The sequence below is a fragment of the Bombina bombina genome, chromosome 8, assembly GCF_027579735.1.
Source record: "Bombina bombina isolate aBomBom1 chromosome 8, aBomBom1.pri, whole genome shotgun sequence".
Classification (NCBI taxonomy): Eukaryota; Metazoa; Chordata; class Amphibia; order Anura; family Bombinatoridae; genus Bombina; species Bombina bombina.
The window spans coordinates 77,054,715-77,081,161 of NC_069506.1; the positions used below are offsets into that span (position 1 = coordinate 77,054,715).

General features: G+C 38.3%; 1 protein-coding gene across 2 annotated transcripts in view; it reads left to right on the forward strand.

Annotated features, from left to right (window-relative positions):
• FDXACB1 (ferredoxin-fold anticodon binding domain containing 1) overlaps positions 1 to 26,203 on the forward strand; it is a 51,315-nt gene extending 25,112 nt beyond the window's left edge. For both annotated transcript variants that reach the window (XM_053690410.1, XM_053690411.1), the window contains exons 3-6: positions 7,708 to 7,864; positions 12,235 to 12,438; positions 23,708 to 23,866; positions 24,689 to 26,203. In XM_053690410.1, the coding sequence (XP_053546385.1) occupies positions 7,708 to 7,864; positions 12,235 to 12,438; positions 23,708 to 23,866; positions 24,689 to 25,853 (1,685 nt within the window). In that variant the 3' untranslated portion in view covers positions 25,854 to 26,203. The remainder of the gene's footprint in view (positions 1 to 7,707; positions 7,865 to 12,234; positions 12,439 to 23,707; positions 23,867 to 24,688) is intronic.
• Positions 26,204 to 26,447: the final 244 nt, after the last annotated feature.

The window sequence follows — 26,447 nt, forward strand, 5'->3', positions numbered from 1 at the left end:
AATTCTGCTTTAATCTAGGCTTATTAGACATCTGGAGGAATATTTATCCAGACAGTAAAGAATTTACGTGTTTATCTAAAGTGTATAAATCATTTTCACGAATCGATATGTTCCTAATTAGCGACAAATTGTTCTCTCTGGCAAAAAAAGCCGAAATCTTGCCTATCACAATTTCGGATCACGCCCCCATCACTATCTCTATGTCCATCTTGAATCCCAAACTAGGGAATCACAGATTATACTTTCCAACATATTTTTATAATAATTTAAAATTTCGAGGCTTTTTGCTAGAGAAATGGAATCTCTATTATAATGAGAATAAAGGATCAGTTTTGAATATAGAATCTTTATGGCAAGCTTTCAAAGCCGTGATAAGGGGAGAAATTCTGGCTTATATGATAAAAGTAAAAAGGAAAAATGACGCTTATTGGATCCAACTTTCTAAGCAGATTATTAACAAATTCCAAAAATATGTTGCAGATAATAGTCAAGAGAACTGGCGAAACTATCTGGAAGCCAAAAAACAAAGAGACAATTGGCATATATCAAAAGAAATCCAGCATGAGCTGAAAAGAAATAGCAATTACATGCAGTTCGGTAATAAGATAGGGAAATTCTTAGCCAGATTGGTAAGTACTAGAAAATCTTAACAGTATCATATCAATAATAAAAACTAAACACAAAACTTGCACTCTCCCTCATGATATTTTAGAGGAATTCACGCACTATTTTAAACAATTATATCAGGCTCAACCTATAGATAAAATAAAAAAAGCTCTCTTCTGGGATAGGATTAAAATACCTCAAATAGCTAAAGATGATCTGGATCTCCTCAATTCTCCAATTAAGGAGGAGGAGATTAAAAACTCTATTATGAAATTAAAGCTAAACAAAGCGCCAGGCCCGGATGATCTTCCTGGAGAATTATATAAAATTCTTGCAGATTCGGTTACCCCCATTCTCTGTGAGCTTTTCAATGGTTTCCTACAAGATAATCAAACACCTTCTAAATATTTTACAGAATCTAGAATAATCTTAATTTATAAACAAGGTAAAAATAAAGAACTAATGGAGTCTTACAGACCCATCTCTTTGCTAAATGTGGATTACAAAATCCTTACCCACATCTTAGCAGACAGACTTCAAAAAGTGATTAGTGAACTGGTCCATCCTGACCAAACTGGTTTTATCAAAGGAAGGACACTTATTAAAAACCTCAGGAAACTAGAAATAGCAATTAACTATTGTGAACAAAAAAAAGGAAGGAGAGAAAAGCTCACAGAGGATGCTGCAATTATTTCGATTGATACACAGAAAGCGTTTGACACGCTACTTTGGGATCATATGTTGACAACTATTAATAAATTCGGTATCCAGGGTAAATTCTCCCATATTATTGCCTTACTTTACTCTAATCCAGGGGCGAGTCTAAGTGTTAACTCCTTAACTTCAGAACATTTTAGACTCCAGCGAGGAACGAGACAAGGTTGTCCGCTATCCCCGTTGCTTTTTAACTTAGCGCTAGAACCTCTGGCAATATTGTTTAGACAAGAACTGCTAGGGATAAATATCGAAGGACACAGAATAACTCAAGCCATATATGCCGATGATCTGCTTATATTTGCTCAAAATCTCCAATATAATCTGCCTATAATTATGGAAGCTTTAGAATCTTTCCAGGCTTTTTCCGGCTTTGCAATTAACAAAGAAAAATCGGAACTTATGTGGCTCATCAAATTAAAAAGCTCTCCAGAAACCCCTTTTAAAGTAACCAAAGATCATATTACATATCTAGGGATAAAATTCGCATCTAACTCTAAGAGCTGGTACAAGTTAAATTTTGTACCAGATATTGCATCATTCCAGGCAGATTTAGAAAGATGGAAGAACCTGCCCCTTTCTCTTATGGGACGAATACATTTAATAAAAATGATTTCTCTCCCTAAATTTTTATATATTTTTCAGGCCCTCCCACTCCTACTACTGAGGAAAGATTGTCAGTTAATCAATAAACTAATATCGCAATTTATCTGGTGCAAAAAAAAATCTAGGATAGAGTTGAAATGTTTGAGTGCCAGGAAAGAGGCTGCAGGTATGGCTCTTCCTGATTTTGAGATGTATAATATAGCTTCCAACCTAAAATTTGTTTGGGACTGGTTTTCGGAAAAAGGACACTTCTCCTTGCTAGAAATTGAAGGAGCTTTAGTAGCACCTTATGCCCTGAAAGCATTAACACACATGCCTTTAAAACTAATTCCTATAGAAACAAGGGGGATGCTTATCATAGACCAACCAATACGGGCCTGGCGTCAATTCTGTGCTAAAATTGGGATCAGCCATCGGGGTTCAGCCTTTCTCTCAATTAAAGGTAACCCTGAATTCGAGGTAGGCTACGACTCAGCTAGATTTAATGCCTGGTCAGATCGAGGGATCAACCATATTGCACAGCTATTCAAAAAAGAAGATAATTCGATTAAATCTTTTAATGAATGTAAATCGGAATTTAACATACCAAATCGTTTATTCTTCTCTTATTTACAATTACGGCACTATGCTGATCAGTGTAGGAAAATAGTGGCAATAGAGTGGGACAATGATATATTAAGGCAGATAACTAGTATGTTTCAAGCAGGAAATTATTCTATCACAAACTCTTATAATGCTTTACTCACTTCTCAAGAACAAAGCAATAAAAGATATTTGGAGCTTAAATGGGATATAGCAGGTGATAACTTACAAGAATCAGATTTATTTAAGAACTCTGGAGATAGGGTAGCAAAGGCAATGAGAGGGGAATATTTTAAAGAACAACAGTTAAAGATTTGGTATCAATGCTATTTTACACCCAGCTGGCAGGCTCGGTGGGACAAAAAACATGAGAACATAGCTTGTAGGAAATGCAAGTATCTGGCAGCAGATATGTTCCATCTTTTCTGGTCCTGTCCTGTAATCCAAAGATTTTGGGGGAAAATCTCATTTTGGGTCACTAAAATCTTAAACCAACACTTTCAAGTAAGTAAACATGTAGTCTTTTTCCTAGCAAACCAGGAAGAAGTAGGCCCTAGTTATTTATTAATAAATACAATGATACTGCTCGGTAGGAAACTGGTTTTAAAATATTGGCAGTCTAACAAAGAACCCAAATTCTCTGAATTTAAAAAGGGGATAACATATCAAATGTTTCTAGAACAAGCCTCAGTACAAGCACAGATAGATAACAATATTAGGTTCTTTTTAAATAAATGGGGGATTTTCATTAAATCTCTAGATCAGGAAACTCAAAAATTGATCCTGCAGCCATTTAAGAATTCTCTTTTCTTATTGGAAGCTAACCTTAGAGGTGAGTGGCTGCTTGCCTGAAGGATTCTGGTGAAAGCTGGTTGGGGAGAGGGGGGGGCTGTGTGGTGTTTTTTTTTTTTTTTTTTTTTTTTTTTTTTCTTCTCTTCTTTTTCTTTGTTTTTTCTCTTCTCTGTGTGTGTGCCAGATAGGATCTAGAGTTTATAGCATTAATGGTGATCAGAGTTTTGGGAGGGTTTTTATGCATTAAGAAAAATTGCCAGGTCAGAGTTGTCTTTTTCTTTTCTCGAGTGGGTAGGTGAACTTCTTCACCCACTTAAGGTGTCTTTCATTTCCAAGCGAGACTGTATTCTGTTTTGTATTAACGTACACTTTTGCAAGTATTTTTTCTTATTTGCTTTTTTGTCGGATTCACCTATTGTTAATTGTTTATCTTTCTTGGCAAAATAAAAAGAAATTTAAAAAAAAAAAGTACATTGCCAGTTGCAGTTCCTTCAACTTCTAATGTGCATGATATACCTGTGAATTGTAAAGAATTTGTTTCTGATTCTATCCTGAAGGATTTGTCTGCATTTCCACCTTCTAATAAACGTAAAAGGTCTTTTAAAACTTCTCATTTAGCTGATGAAATTTCAAATGACCAGCAACATAATGGTTTATCCTCTTCTGATGAGGATCTATCTGAGACAGAAGATCCTTCCTCAGATATTGACACTGACAAATCTACTTATTTATTTAAAATAGAGTATATGCGTTCTTTATTAAAAGAAGTGTTAATTACTTTGGATATTGAGGTAACCAGTCCTCTTGACGTTCAGTCTAATAAACGTTTAAATGCTGTTTTTAAACCTGTGGTTTCTCCAGGGGTTTTTCCTATTCCTGAGGCTATTTCTGATATGATTTCTAAGGAATGGAATAAGCCAGGTACTTCTTTTATTCCTTCTTCAAGGTTTAAGAGATTGTATCCTTTACCAGCAAAATCTATAGAGTTTTGGGAAAAAATCCCCAAAGTTGATGGGGCTATTTCTACTCTTGCTAAACGTACCACTATTCCTATGGAAGATAGTACTTCCTTTAAGGATCCTTTAGATAGGAAGCTTGAATCTTATCTAAGGAAGGCCTATTCATATTCAGGTCATCTTCTCAGACCTGCAATTTCTTTGGCTGATGTTGCAGCTGCATCAACTTTCTGGTTGGAGAATTTAGCGCAACAGGAATTGGATTCTGACATTTCTAGCATTATTCGCTTACTGCAATATGCTAATCATTTTATTTTTGATGTTATCAAAATTGATGTTAGATCCATGTCTTTAGCTATATTAGCTAGAAGAGCTTTATGGCTTAAATCTTGGAATGCTGATATGACATCTAAATCTAGATTACTATCTCTTTCTTTCCAAGGTAATAATTTATTTGGTTCTCAGTTGGATTCTATTATTTCAACTGTTACTGGGGTAAAGGGAGTTTTTCTGCCTCAGGATAAAAAACCTAAGGGTAAATCTAAGGCTTCTAACCGTTTTCGTTCCTTTTGTCAAAATAAGGAACAAAAACCCAATCCTTCCCCCAAGGAATCTATTTCCAATTGGAAGCCTTCCTCAAATTGGAATAAATCCAAGCCATTTAGGAAACCAAAGTCAGCCCCTAAGTCCGCATGAAGGTGCGGCCCTCATTCCAGCTCAGCTGGTAGGGGGCAGATTAAGGTTTTTCAAGGATATTTGGATAAAATCTGTCCAAAATCAATGGATTCAGAGCATTGTCTCTCAAGGGTATCGAATAGGATTCAGAGTAAGACCTCCTGTGAGAAGATTTTTTCTCTCACATATCCCAGCAAATCCAATAAAAGCTCAGGCTTTCCTGAAGTGTGTTTTAGACCTGGAGTCTTCAGGGGTAATCATGTCAGTTCCTTTTCAGGAACAAGGTTTGGGGTTTTATTCAAATCTATTCATTGTTCCAAAAAAGGAAAATTTATTCAGACCAGTTCCAACTTTCAAGATGGTGACTATAAGGACTATTCTGCCTTTTGTTCAGCGAGGACATTATATGTCCACAATAGACTTGCAGGATGCATACCTTCATATTCTGATTCATCCAGAACATTATCAGTTTCTGAGATTCTCTTTTCTAAACAAGCATTACCAATTTGTTGCTCTTCCATTTGGCCTAGCAACAGCTCCAAGAATCTTTTCAAAGGTTGTAGGTGCCCTACTCTCTGTAATCAGAGAAAAGGTTTTGCAGTGTTTCCTTATTTGGACGATATCTTGGTACTAGCTCAGTCTTTATGTTCTGCAGAATCTCACACAAATCAACTTGTGTTGTTTCTTCGGAAACATGGTTGGAGGATCAATTTACCAAAAAGTTTCTTGATTCCTCCGACAAGGGTCACCTTTTAAGGCTTCCAGATAGATTCAGTGTCCATGACTCTGTCTCTAACAGACAAGAGACGTTTAAAATTGGTGGCAGCATGCCGGCTCCTTCAGTCTCAGTCATTCCCTTCAGTGGCTATGTGCATGGAAGTTTTAGGTCTCATGACTGCAGCATCGGACGAGATCCCCTTTGCTCGTTTTCACATGAGACCTCTACAGCTTTGTATACTGAACCAATGGTGCAGGGATTATACAAAGATATCACAATTAATATCCTTGAATCCCAATGTACGACACTCTCTGACATGGTGGATAGATCACCATTGTTTAGTTCAAGGGACTTCTTTTGTTCGGCCAACCTGGACTGTGATCACAACAGATGCAAGTCTTTCAGGTTGGGGAGCTGTTTGGGGATTTCTGACAGCACAAGGGGTTTGGTAATCTCAAGAGGCGAGATTTCCAATAAATATTTTATAACTCTGTGCGATTCTCAGAGCTCTTCAGTTTTGGCCTCTGCTAAAGAGAGAACCGTTCATTTGCTTTTAGACAGACAATATCACAACTGTGGCATATGTCAATCATCAGGGTGGGACTCACAGTCCCCAAGCTATGAAAGAAGTATCTTGGATACTTGCTTGGGCGGAATCCAGCTCCTGTCTAATCTCTGCAGTGCATATCCCAGGTGTAGACAATTTGGAGGCGGATTATCTCAGCCGCCAGACTTTACATCCAGGGGAGTGGTCTCTCCATCCAGATGTGTTTTCTCAGATTGTTCAGATGTGGTTTCTTCCAGAGATAGATCTCATGGCCTCTCATCTAAACAAGAAACTTTTTCATCAGGATAAGGCAGTTTTGCGGACTTCTTTTAAATTTTTACCTAAGGTTGTGAATTCTAACAACATTAATAGAGAAATTGTTGTCTCTTCCTTGTGTCCTAATCCTAAGAATTCTTTGGAAAGATCCTTCCATTCTTTGGATGTGGTAAGAGCTTTGAAATATTATGTGGAAGCTACTAAAGATTTCAGGAAGACTTCCAGTCTATTTGTTTTATTTTCTGGTCCTATGAAAGGTCAGAAGGCTTCTGCTATTTCCTTGGCTTCTTGGTTGAAACTTTTGATTCATCAAGTTTATTTTGAGTCGGGTCAAACCCCGCCTCAGAGAATTACAGCTCATTCTACTAGATCAGTCTTCACTTCGTGGGCTTTTAAGAATGAAGCAGATTTGCAAAGCGGCAACCTGGTCCTCTTTGCATACATTTACTAAATTCTACCGTTTTGATGTATTTGCTTCTTCGGAAGCAGTTTTTGGTAGAAAAGTTCTTCAGGCAGCTGTTTCAGTTTGATTCTTCTGCTTTTGATTTAAGTTTTTTCTTTTCATTTATGTAAATAAACTTTTTTTTTTTGGGTTGTGGATTAATTTTTTCAGCGGAGAATGGCTGTTTTTATTTTTATCCCTCCCTCTTTAGTGACTCTTGCGTGGAGTTCCACATCTTGGGTATTGCTATCCCATACGTCACTAGCTCATGGACTCTTGCCAATTACATGAAAGAAAACATAATTTATATAAGAACTTACCTGATAAATTAATTTCTTTCATATTGGCAAGAGTCCATGAGGCCCACCCTTTTTATGGTGGTTATGATTATTTTGTATAAAGCACAATTATTCCAAATTCCTTTGTTGATGCTTTTTTTGCTCCTTTCTTTATCACCCTACTGCTTGGCTATTCATTAAACTGAATTGTGGGTGTGGTGAGGGGTGTATTTATAGGCATTTTGAGGTTTGGGAAACTTTGCCTCTCCTGGTAGGATTGTATATCCCATACATCACTAGCTCATGGACTCTTGCCAATATGAAAGAAATGAATTTATCAGGTAAGTTCTTACATAAAAATTTTTTTTTTACATAGAGATGTTCAGCTGATAATTTCTAGTCAGCTTTTTGCCGTTATGCTGCATCACTTTCATGTGCTTTAACGTTTGGGTATTGTGTCCCTTTAAGGGAATAGAATGCTGTCTTTAACAAAGCCTCTTATTTTCATTTTCTAGGAGCTGATGTCTACTTTGGCGTAGATGCGACTAAGCTAAAGGAACATGCTTGTTCTGCTAATAAACCTTATGATCGGGTTATTTTCAATTTCCCACATTATGGCAGGAAAGCAGGTGTGAAGAAGAACCGGAATTTGTTAGCCGCATTTTTTTGTAGGTCAGTCAGTATTCACGGAACCATAAGCGCATTTAATTTAAAGGGACAGTCTACAATAGAATTTTTGTTTTAAAAGATAGATAATCCCTTTATTGCCCATTCCCCAGTTTTGCATAACCCTGTATCTAAACCTCTGCAGACTGCCTCCTTATCTTAGTTATATTAATATACTTTTTACCTCTGTGATTACCTTGTATCTAAGCCTCTGCAGACTGCCCCTTATCTCAGTTTTATTAATATACTTTTTACCTCTGTGATTACCTTGTATCTAAACCTCTGCAGACTGCTCCTTATCTCAGTTATATTAATATACTTTTTTCCTCTGTGATTACCTTGTATCTAAACCTCTGCAGACTGCTCCTTATCTCAGTTATATTAATATACTTTTTACTTCTGTGATTACCTTGTATCTAAACCTCTGCAGACTGCTCCTTATCTCAGTTATATTAATACACTTTTTACCTATGTGATTACCCTGTATATAAGCCTCTGCAGACTGCTCCTTATCTCAGTTATATTAATATACTTTTTACCTCTGTGATTACCCTGTATCTAAGCCTCTGCAGACTGCCCCTTATCTCAGTTATATTAATATACTTTTTACCTCTGTGATTACCTTGTATCTAAGCCTCTGCAGACTGCCCCTTATCTCAGTTATATTAATATACTTTTTACCTCTGTGATTACCTTGTATCTAAGCCTCTGCAGACTGCCCCTTATCTTAGTTATATTAATATACTTTTTACCTCTGTGATTACCTTGTATCTAAGCCTCTGCAGACTGCCCCTTATCTCAGTTATATTAATATACGTTTTACCTTTGTGATTACCCTGTATCTAAACTTCGGCAGACTGCCCCTTATCTCGGTTATCTTAATATACTTTTTACCTCTGTGATTACCTTGTAGCTAAGCCTTTGCAGACTGATCCTTATCTCAGTTATATTAATATACTTTTTACCTCTGTGATTACCTTGTAGCTAAGCCTCTGCAGACTGCCCCTTATCTCAGTTATATTAATATACTTTTTACCTCTGTGATTACCCTATATCTAAGCCTCTGCAGACTGCTCCTTATCTCAGTTATAATAATATACTTTTTACCTCTGTGATTACCCTATATCTAAGCCTCTGCAGACTGCCCCTTATCTCAGTTATATTAATATACTTTTTACCTCTGTGATTACCCTATATCTAAGCCTCTGCAGACTGCCCCTTATCTCAGTTATATTAATATACTTTTTACCTCTGTGATTACCCTGTATCTAAGCCTCTGCAGACTGCCCCTTATCTCAGTTATATTAATATACTTTTTACATCTGTGATTACCTTGTATCAAAGCCTCTGCAGACTGCCCCTTATCTCAGTTATATTAATATACTTTTTACCTCTGTGATTACCCTGTATCTAAGCCTCTGCAGGCTGCCCCTTATCTGTTATATTAATATACTTTTTACCTCTGTGATTACCCTATATCTAAGCCTCTGCAGACTGCTCCTTATCTCAGTTATAATAATATACTTTTTACCTCTGGGATTACCTTGTATCAAAGCCTCTGCAGACTGTCCCTTATCTCAGTTATATTAATACACTTTTTACCACTGTTATACCTTTCCAAGTCGATTACCTTTCCAACGGTGGGTCTTGGGGGTCTGTAGCTGCTTAGATGCCTGAGATACAGGCTTCTAAGCAGCATGCCCCATTTCCCTATACTGTCTATTGTATTTCTTAAATAAAGTCACAGCGCAAAATGTGAAGCCCCAGCGATGCCTGTCGCTATACAGGCCCGATCGCCGGGGTGGGAGTCGATGGGAGCCCCCAGATTGCCCTCAAGGTGGGTGAGTGCTAGCTGAGCCGTTGTTGGCACCTGACTGGGAAAATCAGGCTAAAAAAATAACTGTTCTATTAGTACAGAGGATTTTCTATTCCCTACAATATTCCTTTAAATAAATGCTTTGAGCACATTCCCCTACTTTGCAACTACGATATATACTCGCCACAGTTTAATTTCTACTCTCCAATGGCTAGCAGGCGAGCCCTGTATGTACTGTATATGCATATGTGTGTGTGTGTGTGTATGTATGTGTTTGTATGTGTATGTGTGTATGTATAATATATGTGTATATATAGATAGATATCAAAATAACAAGAGTATTGCATTGAGCAATGATACTTTTTTATTGGACTAACTATACAGTTATAAGATGACAAGCTTTCGGAAGAGTTCCTTCCTTTATCAAGTCTGAAGCAATACTGACCAATTCAATGGAATTTACAGATTATATCTTAAAACACAGAATAGCTAAGAAGACAGAAAGTGCAGGGAGAGGAGGAGGTGTCATAAAAATCATGAGGGGGGCTTAGGTAACAGGCAGACAGTGTCCAGTGTAGGAGAACAGACAGGGGAAATATATAGCTTTACATAGAGCATATACTGACATAAAGTTTTATATCAACATTGAATCAATATCTATAAAGATGTGAAATTGTATATACAGGGGGAATACACAATAATAAATCCTATAACATTAAAGGGGCATATTCATGTACATCTGCAAATGTGGTATACATGATACATTGCACTGCATGTGAAATGGGATGCTATATTGGAGAAACAAGCCAAAAACTGCACCTTCGAATGAACTTATACAGACACTCAAAAACCACTGTGAAACAAAATACTGCACCCCTGTTGGTCACCATTTCACCCAACCTGACCACTCCATCCAAAACCTCAAAATCAAAATTCTCAGAGGCAACTTCAATAACACCATGGAAAGAAAAACCTTTGAAATGAAAATGATAATGCACTTCAACCTGTTTAATTCTGGACTAAATGTGGACTCTGGATTCTTAACACATTGTCAAAAATTTTGTAATGTACTTTCATTTAGTCAATTACATTGTATATTCCACATTCTTTATACATAGGTACACAGGTAAGCCTATCTCCACACTTTTGTCTTTTATCTTTTGTATTCCCCCTGTATATACAATTTCACATCTTAGTCCAATTAAAAAAGTATCATTGCTCAATGCAATACTCTTGTTATTTTGATATCTAAATCTCTGGACTAACACGGCTACTCCAATCATTGTGTATATATGTGTGTGTGTATATATGTGTGTGTATATATATATATCTCATCCATGTGTATCTGCACTCACAATGTCTTTTAGTCGCCAACCAGGGTGCCAAGTCAGTAATATTCACAGTCAATTCCAACATAGAACTGCACTCACTGGATTTTCAGAAAAAATACTTATTTATTGTGGTAACGTTTCGGAGTCCACAGACCCCTTCCTCAGACCAGAACGTTCTGGTCTGAGGAAGGGGTCTGTGGACTCCGAAACGTTACCACAATAAATAAGTTTTTTTCTGAAAATCCAGTGAATGCAGTTCTATGTTGGAATTGACTATATATATATATAATGTGTGTGATGAAGCGCAGGTACTCCTGCGCGAAACATGTCAGGTGCTCTTTTTGTCTGACTATATCCTACTCTGTGGATAAATAAACGCTTTTGATTATCACAACACACGGATCGCCTGAGCAGTGTTTCCCTTTGCTTTTATATATATATATATATATATATATATATATATATATATATATATATATATATATTATGTAACTAATATATAAGTCCACATGAATAGTATAGAGCAGGGGGTTTACAAACCTGTCCTGAGGCTTCCCTAACAGACCAGATTTTCAGGATTACCTTGGGTGAAAGCAACAGGTTTGAAAACCCCTTGAGATAGAGCAGTGCAGTCACGTTGTATTGTGCATTATACAGCTATGAGCAGCACGTGACGTGTGAATAAGCTCTGTCACAGGGTATGCCCGGTACATGACCCAATAGGAGAACAGCAGGTGCATGGCACAGTATGTGTCTTTAAAGCTTTCTTTCATGGCTCAGATAGAGAATACAGTTTTCAACAACGTTCCAATTGACTTCTGTTATCTAATTTGCTTCATTCTTTAGGTGTCCTTTGTTGAAGAATTTGCAGTGCACATGGGTGAGCCAATCACACGAGGCATCTATATGCAGCCACCAATGAGCAGCTACTGAGCCTATTTAGACATGGTTTTCAACAAAGGATATCAAGAGAATGAAGCAAATTAGAAAATAGACGTAAATTGGAAACTTGTTAAAAATTGTTGTTCTATCTAAAAGATGAAAGAAAAACAAGTGTTTCACGTCCCTTAAATAATATAAAAAGCGTTCTAGTGCTGTATTTTGTGCACAAGAAGAGACATAAACCGTGAATCAGCTGACGTCGCCTCTCTATTATCTTTACTTATTGCTCACTGGCTGATAACACAACACACTGTAATAACAGATATTGTGTCCCTATCCTTTTGTAGCTGCACAGATATTCTGTCTCCAGAAGGTGATATCCATGTAGCTTTGTGCCAGGGACAAGGAGGAACTCCTGCTGACCAGCCAATCAGAGAGTGGCATAACAGCTGGCAAGTGGTTGCTATGGCAGCGAAGGCGGGATTCATCCTGAGTGCCGTGGTACCGTTTAATAATGTGCTATACACGGGTTATCAGTGCACTGGCTACAGGTACGTAGGAACAGCAATGCTTGTTTTTTGTTAGTGTATTATTAGAGCACACTACCTTCTCACAAGATACGTTTAATCACTGCTAAGTCATTAGCGCACACTACCTTCTCACAAGATACGTTTAATCACTGCTAAGTCATTAGCGCACACTACCTTCTCACAAGATACGTTTAATCACTGCTAAGTCATTAGAGCACACTACCTTCTCACAAGATACGTTTAATCACTGCTAAGTCATTAGCGCACACTACCTTCTCACAAGATACGTTTAATCACTGCTAAGTCATTAGAGCTCACTACCTTCTCACAAGATACGTTTAATCACTGCTAAGTCATTAGCGCACACTACCTTCTCACAAGATACGTTTAATCACTGCTAAGTCATTAGAGCACACTACCTTCTCACAAGATACGTTTAATCACTGCTAAGTCATTAGAGCTCACTACCTTCTCACAAGATACGTTTAATCACTGCTAAGTCATTAGAGCACACTACCTTCTCACAAGATACGTTTAATCACTGCTAAGTCATTAGAGCTCACTACCTTCTCACAAGATACGTTTAATCACTGCTAAGTCATTAGAGCACACTACCCTCTCACAAGATACGTTTAATCACTGCTAAGTCATTAGCGCACACTACCCTCTCACAAGATACGTTTAATCACTGCTAAGTCATTAGAGCTCACTACCTTCTCACAAGATACGTTTAATCACTGCTAAGTCATTAGAGCACACTACCCTCTCACAAGATACGTTTAATCACTGCTAAGTCATTAGAGCACACTACCTTCTCACAAGATACGTTTAATCACTGCTAAGTCATTAGCGCACACTACCTTCTCACAAGATACGTTTAATCACTGCTAAGTCATTAGAGCACACTACCTTCTCACAAGATACGTTTAATCACTGCTAAGTCATTAGCGCACACTACCTTCTCACAAGATACGTTTAATCACTGCTAAGTCATTAGCGCACACTACCTTCTCACAAGATACGTTTAATCACTGCTAAGTCATTAGAGCTCACTACCTTCTCACAAGATACGTTTAATCACTGCTAAGTCATTAGAGCACACTACCTTCTCACAAGATACGTTTAATCACTGCTAAGTCATTAGAGCACACTACCTTCTCACAAGATACGTTTAATCACTGCTAAGTCATTAGCGCACACTACCTTCTCACAAGATACGTTTAATCACTGCTAAGTCATTAGAGCTCACTACCTTCTCACAAGATACGTTTAATCACTGCTAAGTCATTAGCGCACACTACCTTCTCACAAGATACGTTTAATCACTGCTAAGTCATTAGCGCACACTACCTTCTCACAAGATACGTTTAATCACTGCTAAGTCATTAGAGCTCACTACCTTCTCACAAGATACGTTTAATCACTGCTAAGTCATTAGCGCACACTACCTTCTCACAAGATACGTTTAATCACTGCTAAGTCATTAGAGCACACTACCTTCTCACAAGATACGTTTAATCACTGCTAAGTCATTAGAGCACACTACCCTCTCACAAGATACGTTTAATCACTGCTAAGTCATTAGAGCTCACTACCTTCTCACAAGATACGTTTAATCACTGCTAAGTCATTAGAGCACACTACCTTCTCACAAGATACGTTTAATCACTGCTAAGTCATTAGAGCACACTACCTTCTCACAAGATACGTTTAATCACTGCTAAGTCATTAGAGCACACTACCTTCTCACAAGATACGTTTAATCACTGCTAAGTCATTAGAGCACACTACCTTCTCACAAGATACGTTTAATCACTGCTAAGTCATTAGAGCACACTACCTTCTCACAAGATACGTTTAATCACTGCTAAGTCATTAGCGCACACTACCTTCTCACAAGATACGTTTAATCACTGCTAAGTCATTAGAGCACACTACCTTCTCACAAGATACGTTTAATCACTGCTAAGTCATTAGAGCTCACTACCTTCTCACAAGATACGTTTAATCACTGCTAAGTCATTAGCACACTACCTTCTCACAAGATACGTTTAATCACTGCTAAGTCATTAGAGCACACTACCTTCTCACAAGATACGTTTAATCACTGCTAAGTCATTAGAGCACACTACCTTCTCACAAGATACGTTTAATCACTGCTAAGTCATTAGAGCTCACTACCTTCTCACAAGATACGTTTAATCACTGCTAAGTCATTAGAGCACACTACCTTCTCACAAGATACGTTTAATCACTGCTAAGTCATTAGAGCACACTACCTTCTCACAAGATACGTTTAATCACTGCTAAGTCATTAGAGCACACTACCTTCTCACAAGATACGTTTAATCACTGCTAAGTCATTAGAGCACACTACCTTCTCACAAGATACGTTTAATCACTGCTAAGTCATTAGAGCACACTACCTTCTCACAAGATACGTTTAATCACTGCTAAGTCATTAGAGCTCACTACCCTCTCACAAGATACGTTTAATCACTGCTAAGTCATTAGCGCACACTACCTTCTCACAAGATACGTTTAATCACTGCTAAGTCATTAGAGCACACTACCTTCTCACAAGATACGTTTAATCACTGCTAAGTCATTAGAGCTCACTACCCTTCTCACAAGATACGTTTAATCACTGCTAAGTCATTAGAGCACACTACCTTCTCACAAGATACGTTTAATCACTGCTAAGTCATTAGAGCACACTACCTTCTCACAAGATACTTTATTCACTGCTAAGTCATTAGAGCACACTACCTTCTCACAAGATACGTTTAATCACTGCTAAGTCATTAGCGCACACTACCTTCTCACAAGATACGTTTAATCACTGCTAAGTCATTAGCGCACACTACCTTCTCACAAGATACGTTTAATCACTGCTAAGTCATTAGCGCACACTACCCTTCTCACAAGATACGTTTAATCACTGCTAAGTCATTAGCGCACACTACCTTCTCACAAGATACGTTTAATCACTGCTAAGTCATTAGCGCACACTACCTTCTCACAAGGATACGTTTAATCACTGCTAAGTCATTAGAGCTCACTACCTTCTCACAAGATACGTTTAATCACTGCTAAGTCATTAGAGCACACTACCTTCTCACAAGATACGTTTAATCACTGCTAAGTCATTAGAGCACACTACCTTCTCACAAGATACGTTTAATCACCTGCTAAGTCATTAGAGCACACTACCCTTCTCACAAGATACGTTTAATCACTGCTAATTCATTAGAGCACACTACCTTCTCACAAGATACGTTTAATCACTCGCTAAGTCATTAGCAGCACACTACCTCTCTCACAAGATACGTTTAATCACTGCTAAGTCCTTTAGAGCACACTACATTCTCACAAGATACGTTTAATCACTGCTAAGTCATTAGCGCACACTACCTTCTCACAAGATACGTTTAATCACTGCTAAGTCATTAGAGCACACTACCTCTCACAAGATACGTTTAATCACTGCTAAGTCATAGCGCACACTACCTTCTCACAAGATACGTTTAAATCACTGCTATAGTCATTAGAGCACACTACCTTCTCACAAGATACTGTTAATCACTGCTAAGTCATTAGAGCTCACTACCTTCTCACAAGATACGTTTAATCACTGCTAAGTCATTAGCGCACACTACCTTCTCACAAGATACGTTTAATCACTGCTAAGTCATTAGAGCACACTACCTTCTCACAAGATACGTTTAATCACTGCTAAGTCATTAGAGCACACTACCTTCTCACAAGATACGTTTATCACTGCTAAGTCATTAGCGCACACTACCTTCTCACAAGATTACGTTTAATCACTGCTAAGTCATTAGAGCTCAACTACCTTCTCACAAGATACGTTTAATCACTGCTAAGTCATTAGAGCTCACTACCTTCTCACAAGATACGGTTTAATCACTGCTAAGTCATTAGCGCACACTACCTTCTCACAAGATACGTTTAATCACTGCGTAAGTCATTAGAGCACACTACCTTCTCACAAGATACGTTTAATCACTGCTAAGTCATTAGAGCACACTACCTTCTCACAAGATACGTTTAATCACTGCTAAGTCATTAGAGCACACTACCTTCTCACAAGATACGTTTAATCACTGCTAAGTCATTAGAGCACACTACCTTCTCACAAGATACGTTTAATCACTGCTAAGTCATTAGAGCACACTACCTTCTCACAAGATACGTTTAATCACTGCTAAGTCATTAGCGCACACTACCTTCTCACAAGATACGTTTAATCACTGCTAAGTCATTAGAGCACACTACCTTCTCACAAGATACGTTTAATCACTGCTAAGTCATTAGCGCACACTACCTTCTCACAAGATACGTTTAATCACTGCTAAGTCATTAGCGCACACTACCTTCTCACAAGATACGTTTAATCACTGCTAAGTCATTAGAGCACACTACCTTCTCACAAGATACGTTTAATCACTGCTAAGTCATTAGAGCACACTACCTTCTCACAAGATACGTTTAATCACTGCTAAGTCATTAGCGCACACTACCTTCTCACAAGATACGTTTAATCACTGCTAAGTCATTAGAGCACACTACCTTCTCACAAGATACGTTTAATCACTGCTAAGTCATTAGAGCACACTACCTTCTCACAAGATACGTTTAATCACTGCTAAGTCATTAGAGCACACTACCTTCTCACAAGATACGTTTAATCACTGCTAAGTCATTAGAGCACACTACCTTCTCACAAGATACGTTTAATCACTGCTAAGTCATTAGCGCACACTACCTTCTCACAAGATACGTTTAATCACTGCTAAGTCATTAGAGCACACTACCTTCTCACAAGATACGTTTAATCACTGCTAAGTCATGTAGAGCACACTACCTTCTCACAAGATGACGTTTAATCACTGCTAAGTCATTAGAGCACACTACCTTCTCACAAGATACGTTTAATCACTGCTAAGTCATTAGAGCTCACTACCCTTCTCACAAGATACGTTTAATCACTGCTAAGTCATTAGCAGCACATACCTTCTCACAAGATACGTTTAATCACTGCTAAGTCATTAGCGCACACTACCTTCTCACAAGATACGTTTAATCACTGGCTAAGTCATTAGAGCACACTACCTTCTCACAAGATACGTTTAATCACTGCTAAGTCATTAGAGCACACTACCTCTCACAAGATACGTTTAATCACTGCTAAGTCATTAGAGCACACTACCTTCTCACAAGATACGTTTAATCACTGCTAAGTCATTTAGCGCACACTACCTTCTCACAAGATACGTTTAATCACTGCTAAGTCATTAGCGCACACTACCTTCTCACAATGATACGTTTAATCACTGCTAAGTCATTAGCGCACACTAACCTTCCTCACAAGATAAGTTTAATCACTGCTAAGATCATTAGCGCACACTACCTTCTCACAAGATACGTTTAATCACTGCTAAGTCATTAGAGCACACTACCTTCTCACAAGATACGTTAAATCACTGGCTAAGTCATTAGCGCACACTACCTTCTCACAAGATACGTTTAATCACTGCTAAGTCATTAGAGCACACTACCTTCTCACAAGATACGTTTAATCACTGCTAAGTCATTAGAGCACACTACCTTCTCACAAGATACGTTTAATCACTGCTAAGTCATTAGCGCACACTACCTTCTCACAAGATACGTTTAATCACTGCTAAGTCATTAGAGCACACTACCTTCTCACAAGATACGTTTAATCACTGCTAAGTCATTAGAGCACACTACCTTCTCACAAGATACGTTTAATCACTGCTAAGTCATTAGAGCACACTACCTTCTCACAAGATACGTTTAATCACTGCTAAGTCATTAGCGCACACTACCTTCTCACAAGATACGTTTAATCACTGCTAAGTCATTAGAGCACACTACCTTCTCACAAGATACGTTTAATCACTGCTAAGTCATTAGCGCACACTACCTTCTCACAAGATACGTTTAATCACTGCTAAGTCATTAGCGCACACTACCTTCTCACAAGATACGTTTAATCACTGCTAAGTCATTAGCGCACACTACCTTTCTCACATAGATACGTTTAATCACTGCTAAGTCATTAGCGCACACTACCTTCTCACAGATACGTTTTAATCACTGCTAAGTCATTAGGAGCACACTACCCTTCATCACACGATACGTTTAATCACTTGCTAAGGTCATTAGAAGCACACTACCTTCTCACAAGATACGTTTAATCACTGCTAAGTCATGTAGAGCACACTACCTTCTCACAAGATAGCTTTAATCATCGCTAAGTCATTAGTAGCACACTACCTTCTCACAAATACGTTTAATCACTGCTAAGTCATTAGAGCACACTACCTTCTCACAAGATACGTTTAATCACTGCTAAGTCATTAGCGCACACTACCTTCTCACAAGATACGTTTAATCACGGCTAAGTCATTAGAGCACACTACCTTCTCACAAGATACGTTTAATCACTGCTAAGTCATTAGAGCACACTACCTTCTCACAAGATACGTTTAATCACTGCAAGTCATTAGCGCACACTACCCTTCTCACAAGATACGTTTAATCACTGCTAAGTCATTAGAGCACACTACCCTTCTCACAAGATACGTTTAATCACTGCTAAGGTCATTAGAGCACACTACCTTCTCACAAGATACGTTTAAGTCACTGCTAAGTCATGTAGAGCTCACTACCTTCTCACAGATACGTTTAATCAACTGCTAAGTCATTAGCGCACACTCACCTTCTCACAAGATACGTTTAATCACTGCTAAGTCATTAGCGCACACTACCCTCTCACAAGATACGTTTAATCACTGCTAAGTCATTAGAGCACACTACCTTCTCACAAGATACGTTTAATGCACTGCTAAGTCATTAGAGCACACTACCTTCTCACAAGATACGGTTTAATCACTGCTAAGTCATTAGAGCACACTACCTTCTCACAAGATACGTTTAATCACTGCTAAGTCATTAGCGCACACTACCTTCTCACAATGATACGGTTATAATCACTGCTAAGTCATTAGAGCCACACGACCCTTCTCACAAGATACGTTTAATCACTGCTAAGTCATTAGAGCACACTACCTTCTCACAAGATACGTTTAATCACTGCTAAGTCATTAGAGCACACTACCTTCTCACAAGATACGTTTAATCACTGCTAAGTCATTAGAGCACACTACCTTCTCACAAGATACGTTTAATCACTGCTAAGTCATTAGAGCACACTACCTTCTCACAAGATACGTTTAATCACTGCTAAGTCATTAGAGCACACTACCTTCTCACAAGATACGTTTAATCACTGCTAAGTCATTAGAGCACACTACCTTCTCACAAGATACGTTTAATCACTGCTAAGTCATTAGCGCACACTACCTTCTCACAAGATACGTTTAATCACTGCTAAGTCATTAGAGCACACTACCCTCTCACAAGATACGTTTAATCACTGCTAAGTCATTAGAGCACACTACCTTCTCACAAGATACGTTTAATCACTGCTAAGTCATTAGAGCACACTACCTTCTCACAAGATACGTTTAATCACTGCTAAGTCATTAGAGCTCACTACCTTCTCACAAGATACGTTTAATCACTGCTAAGTCATTAGAGCTCACTACCTTCTCACAAGATACGTTTAATCACTGCTAAGTCATTAGCGCACACTACCTTCTCACAAGATACGTTTAATCACTGCTAAGTCATTAGAGCACACTACCTTCTCACAAGATACGTTTAATCACTGCTAAGTCATTAGAGCACACTACCCTCTCACAAGATACGTTTAATCACTGCTAAGTCATTAGAGCACACTACCTTCTCACAAGATACGTTTAATCACTGCTAAGTCATTAGCGCACACTACCTTCTCACAAGATACGTTTAATCACTGCTAAGTCATTAGCGCACACTACCTTCTCACAAGATACGTTTAATCACTGCTAAGTCATTAGCGCACACTACCTTCTCACAAGATACGTTTAATCACTGCTAAGTCATTAGCGCACACTACCTTCTCACAAGATACGTTTAATCACTGCTAAGTCATTAGCGCACACTACCTTCTCACAAGATACGTTTAATCACTGCTAAGTCATTAGCGCACACTACCTTCTCACAAGATACGTTTAATCACTGCTAAGTCATTAGAGCTCACTACCTTCTCACAAGATACGTTTAATCACTGCTAAGTCATTAGCGCACACTACCTTCTCACAAGATACGTTTAATCACTGCTAAGTCATTAGAGCACACTACCTTCTCACAAGATACGTTTAATCACTGCTAAGTCATTAGAGCACACTACCTTCTCACAAGATACGTTTAATCACTGCTAAGTCATTAGCGCACACTACCTTCTCACAAGATACGTTTAATCACTGCTAAGTCATTAGCGCACACTACCTTCTCACAAGATATGTTTAATCACTGCTAAGTCATTAGCGCACACTACCTTCTCACAAGATACGTTTAATCACTGCTAAGTCATTAGAGCTCACTACCTTCTCACAAGATACGTTTAATCACTGCTAAGTCATTAGAGCACACTACCTTCTCACAAGATACGTTTAATCACTGCTAAGTCATTAGCGCACACTACCTTCTCACAAGATACGTTTAATCACTGCTAAGTCATTAGAGCACACTACCTTCTCACAAGATACGTTTAATCACTGCTAAGTCATTAGCGCACACTACCTTCTCACAAGATACGTTTAATCACTGCTAAGTCATTAGCGCACACTACCTTCTCACAAGATACGTTTAATCACTGCTAAGTCATTAGCGCACACTACCTTCTCACAAGATACGTTTAATCACTGCTAAGTCATTAGAGCACACTACCTTCTCACAAGATACGTTTAATCACTGCTAAGTCATTAGAGCACACTACCTTCTCACAAGATACGTTTAATCACTGCTAAGTCATTAGAGCACACTACCTTCTCACAAGATACGTTTAATCACTGCTAAGTCATTAGAGCTCACTACCTTCTCACAAGATACGTTTAATCACTGCTAAGTCATTAGCGCACACTACCTTCTCACAAGATACGTTTAATCACTGCTAAGTCATTAGAGCACACTACCTTCTCACAAGATACGTTTAATCACTGCTAAGTCATTAGAGCACACTACCTTCTCACAAGATACGTTTAATCACTGCTAAGTCATTAGCGCACACTACCTTCTCACAAGATACGTTTAATCACTGCTAAGTCATTAGAGCACACTACCTTCTCACAAGATACGTTTAATCACTGCTAAGTCATTAGCGCACACTACCTTCTCACAAGATACGTTTAATCACTGCTAAGTCATTAGAGCACACTACCTTCTCACAAGATACGTTTAATCACTGCTAAGTCATTAGCGCACACTACCTTCTCACAAGATACGTTTAATCACTGCTAAGTCATTAGAGCACACTACCCTCTCACAAGATACGTTTAATCACTGCTAAGTCATTAGAGCTCACTACCTTCTCACAAGATACGTTTAATCACTGCTAAGTCATTAGAGCTCACTACCTTCTCACAAGATACGTTTAATCACTGCTAAGTCATTAGAGCACACTACCTTCTCACAAGATACGTTTAATCACTGCTAAGTCATTGGAGCATACGTACATATGGCTCACTAGCAGCTTCCTTATCAAGAGCAGCAATGCACTGCAGTAATGCGTTACTGCATGAATATGTTTAACCCTTGAGCAGGGGTTAAAGGAGCCGTATACTGTAAAATAGCTTTTCCTTTAATGTATTTCCAATGACTTGTTATACCGGCTGCAGAGTATAAAATGTATGAGATTGCATTTTCAGGTTTATTTGTGTATATGAAATAGCTGGTTTTGTGCTTTGAAACCACAGCCTATTACAATGCGTTGAGCTTCAGGTTATATCATATCTCATTATGTTATCAATTTGTGTACACACACTTGCTTCCTTATCTTTATTTGTTTGTAAACCAAAGCTCAATACATAGAGAGAAGAATGGAAAATATTTTATTAATTATCTCTTCTACACCCCACTGGGAGTGTCATTTCTTCTGCTGGCTGTGTTTACATAACCTGTCAATATCCTGGTCTTAAGTATAGAAACTTTTGGTATAGGTGGGGATACCGCAGGCTAAATTAGCTATTTCAAATGCCAATATAAAGGAAATAGAACTATTTGTAAACAATTTAATACACTCCAGCAGGTAAAATGGATCATTGGAAATAAATTAAAGGGGAGAACATTTTGGGTAAATTATCCCTTTAAAGGGATAGGAAGCAATGTGCATGGGTGCATTTCAATTTTAAACAAAAACATTTTAGCAAAAATGCTTCTAGTAAAAGTTGTTACTATTTTTCTGCGGCATATGCACATATCCTGTGAGAGCCGTGCACCAGTATACAAACACTGCACCTGCTCAGAGAGTTTGCAGTGACTTGTATACAGACCCTCAGCATATGTGCGTATCTTGCTAAAACACAGTAATAATACAATTGCAAAATGTTTCTTTTTAAAACGGATATGCAGTTTGACCTTTCTAAACCTTTAAATACATAGTTAGAAAGGGAGTTAAAACAATATTATAAACCAGTGTTTATATTATTTATACCAAACCTCACTGAGCTTTTTCAGTGGCGAGAATAACCTAGCGTGTTATTTGTAATATACTCCAGCTGTTATTGGGCTCCGTATACAACATTACCTCGCAGAGAGACCATCTGTACTCGCTTCTGTATGAGCCTGACGTTGCAAGAAGTTTATAAAGCGAGTCAATAGATTCTGTTGTGGTATGATAAGAACGCTGCATTTCCATTTATTCTCTATAAACCAACCGTTTTCATGTGTGTAACACAAGGACCGTTATTTGCTGCTCGCTTGGTTATCTGCACGGAGTGGGGTGTCCGAGCCAAACAGTATCTCAAGATATTTTCTCCACTATATTTCGAAGAAGCTGGTCAAACGTTTAGAAATAAAAAGCTAACTTCTTGTTATAACTGCACTGTTACCAGAATGTAGTTCCATACAGGGGGTTATGATTTGTTTGCTGGGAAAAAACACACTAAGGATTGGTGGTGTGGCCCCTAAACACGGCATATGGACAATAGATGGACAAATCTATACCATCTGATGACCATTGTCCACTTATAGGCTTACAAACAAAGTGCATTTTACATATTACAGAGATACTTTCTGGTCTGTCTAAGAAATATATTTATTTAGTAGGTGCTGGTCTTTTTTTGTTTTTCACCAGAAGCCAGCAAAAGGCGTTCTTCACAGAAGGTGCGTTGAACCATATCTTCACAAGGAGTTTGCCATTAGAAACTCTGACACCATTGAAGGCCATCTATGCACTGACTGAGACAGAACCTTCCTTCTTGATCCCCGAAGAGACTGACGGTTATATACATAGGTACAAATGAACGTCTCTAGTACGTTTGCAAATAGTTGTTTAATGGATTTTCTTCTTTGATGAAGTTAATAAAAAAAAAAGGTTTTGTTCTCTCTAAAATTAAATTGTAGACAGAGTAACCATGTTTACTTAAAGTGAATGTCAAGTTTGATGAATCAGTGCCCAGTTTTTAAAAATGCTATTAAAAACAGGGGCACTTTCATTCATTAAACTTTACATTTCACTCGTTTTGTTAAAATATTTACCTTTTAATCTTTAAAGCCGCTCCAGCGCTTCCCCTGCCCGTTGCGTGCCTCTTCATATGACAAATACGGCTTCCTCCAATCATGGCGTTGCCTCAGGTAATTATTCCCCTGGGGGGAAGCCGTGATTGGAGGATGCCGTATTCGTCATTGCTGACATATGAAGTGAAGAGCAGCCAAAAGGGGGAAGCACTGGAACGGCTTTCAAGATTAAAAGGTAAGTAGTTTAACGAAACGAGTGAGATGTAAAGTTTGATGAATAAAAGTGCCTCTGTTTTTAATAGGGTTTTTTAAAACCAGGCACTGATTCATCAAACTTAACATTCACTTTAATATATTTTATTACAGTAAATTTGTGATCATTTGAGTAGAGCTTTACAGATAAGGTCTCACCTTAGAGTGTAATCCTTACTATCTGTAAAAACAATTATTCTATAACATGCTGCTGCCTGTGGCTTCGTCTGTTCCTCTCCCATTCCTGGAAATGTTTTGACAAAAATGTGCCCATCTCTGCTTAATGCTATAAGTTATGATCCCTAATACGTAAAACTAATGCATTACTTTTGTTCTCCAACACCAGGTGGTTGGCAAGAGATGTGTGCCATCCTGCCAGGATTCTGAATGAAGAGCTCCTTGCCTTTGTTGGAGAGAGTGTGCCAGTGATCAGACTAGAAGATACGTTCCCTCTTGTGTGTAGGACCAGCTGTGGCACAGCCATTCCCTGGTGTTCGGTACCCTCAGCCTGTCTGTACTATGTCAGGAGTAACAAGGATGAAGCATCTTCTAGAACGTCTTGCCCTGAAGAACCAATGCAGAGATGTTATCTTTACAATTGCAAGATAAAGACGCACCATGGTATTCATGAAGACTGCACAGGGCAGAGCTCCGTGACACATTATTTACGTCCTTCACTAACATACCTCCTTGATGAAATCATTCATGGGCCAGACTTTGTACCAAGTTCTTTATATACTTTGAGTGGTCCTGTTTTCCGGAAGTGCTTAGTTTCGAGGAGTACCATGCCAGTGTACCACGAGACCCTAATACTATGGGGTTATCAGAGTAATGTAATAACAACAAAACTTCAGCTAATTATGGATACTGTAACAAAAGCTGTGGAATCTCTTATGTTTATTTATGAACAAGCTATTTTGGACAAAGAAATGAACCAGAAGGTTAATGCAATGAATTCTAAATTATCTTTTCACCAGGACCCTACTGATGACCAGTACACCATTATCATCTCAACAGCGTTTAGTAATCAAGTTGTAGGGTCCATAAATAAGATTGAGCCTCAGCAAATAGACATCAACTTTGGTCTTATTTTTATGACTCTCAACCTTGACTTAATGTCAATGTGTCTTCTAAACATCCCAGACTGGCAAATGTTGTGGACACTGGATGAGCGATTCATACAACAGTACGACAAACGCCAACTCAAGTTGTTTCAAACCATCTCTCTCTACCCACCATGTTATACCCATGATGTCAGCTTCTGGGTGGGAGAAGATGAAGAATTTGATGAACTAGAGTTTCACAGTTTGGCATTGAGGGTTTCTAAGGGCACAGTTACAAATATACAGCTGAAGGACAGATTTGAAGACTCCCAGGTGGGTCGGATCAGCCTGTGTTATAGGCTCACGTACCAATCATGTGATAGGGCCTTGAGTTACGAGGTGACATCACAAATGCAACTGCTGCTAAGGGAAGAGCTGCAAAAATGTTTACATGTAACAGTTAGGTAGAGAATCTATAGAATAATTATGAATGATGTAGGGCAGTTTGAATTATAAACGTAGAAAGCTTAAGAAGGAGTTTCACATAGAGAGGAGACAGATGCTAATATAGTGAGTGAATTTACAGGTATATTAAAGTCATTTCGACTTTGTTTTATCCAAAAAAAAGGTGGGGCTTTTTTAAAACTTTTTTTTATAACTGATTGTCCAAAAAAATAAACAAATGTGCTTGTGCAGCGTATTTCTATTCACCAATAGGATTGTGGGAGTGTTCCTTATTAGCCTTTGAGTTTCTATCGCATGAACTAACCCTGTACTTCCTATTAATTTAAAGATCAAATAAACAGATATAACGTTTATTTGTCGAGGTTAATGTCAGAGTACAGTTATCCTGATCATACGGTTGTGTTTGGGTGAAATGTGTATGAGTTTGTCAGAGAACACAGTTATCATCATCATCATCATACGGTTGTGTTTGGGTGAAATGTGTATGAGTTTGTCAGAGTACACAGTTATCCTCCTCATACGGTTGTGTTTGGGTGAAATGTGTATGAGTTTGTCAGAGCTCACAGTTATCATCCTCATCATACGGTTGTGTTTGGG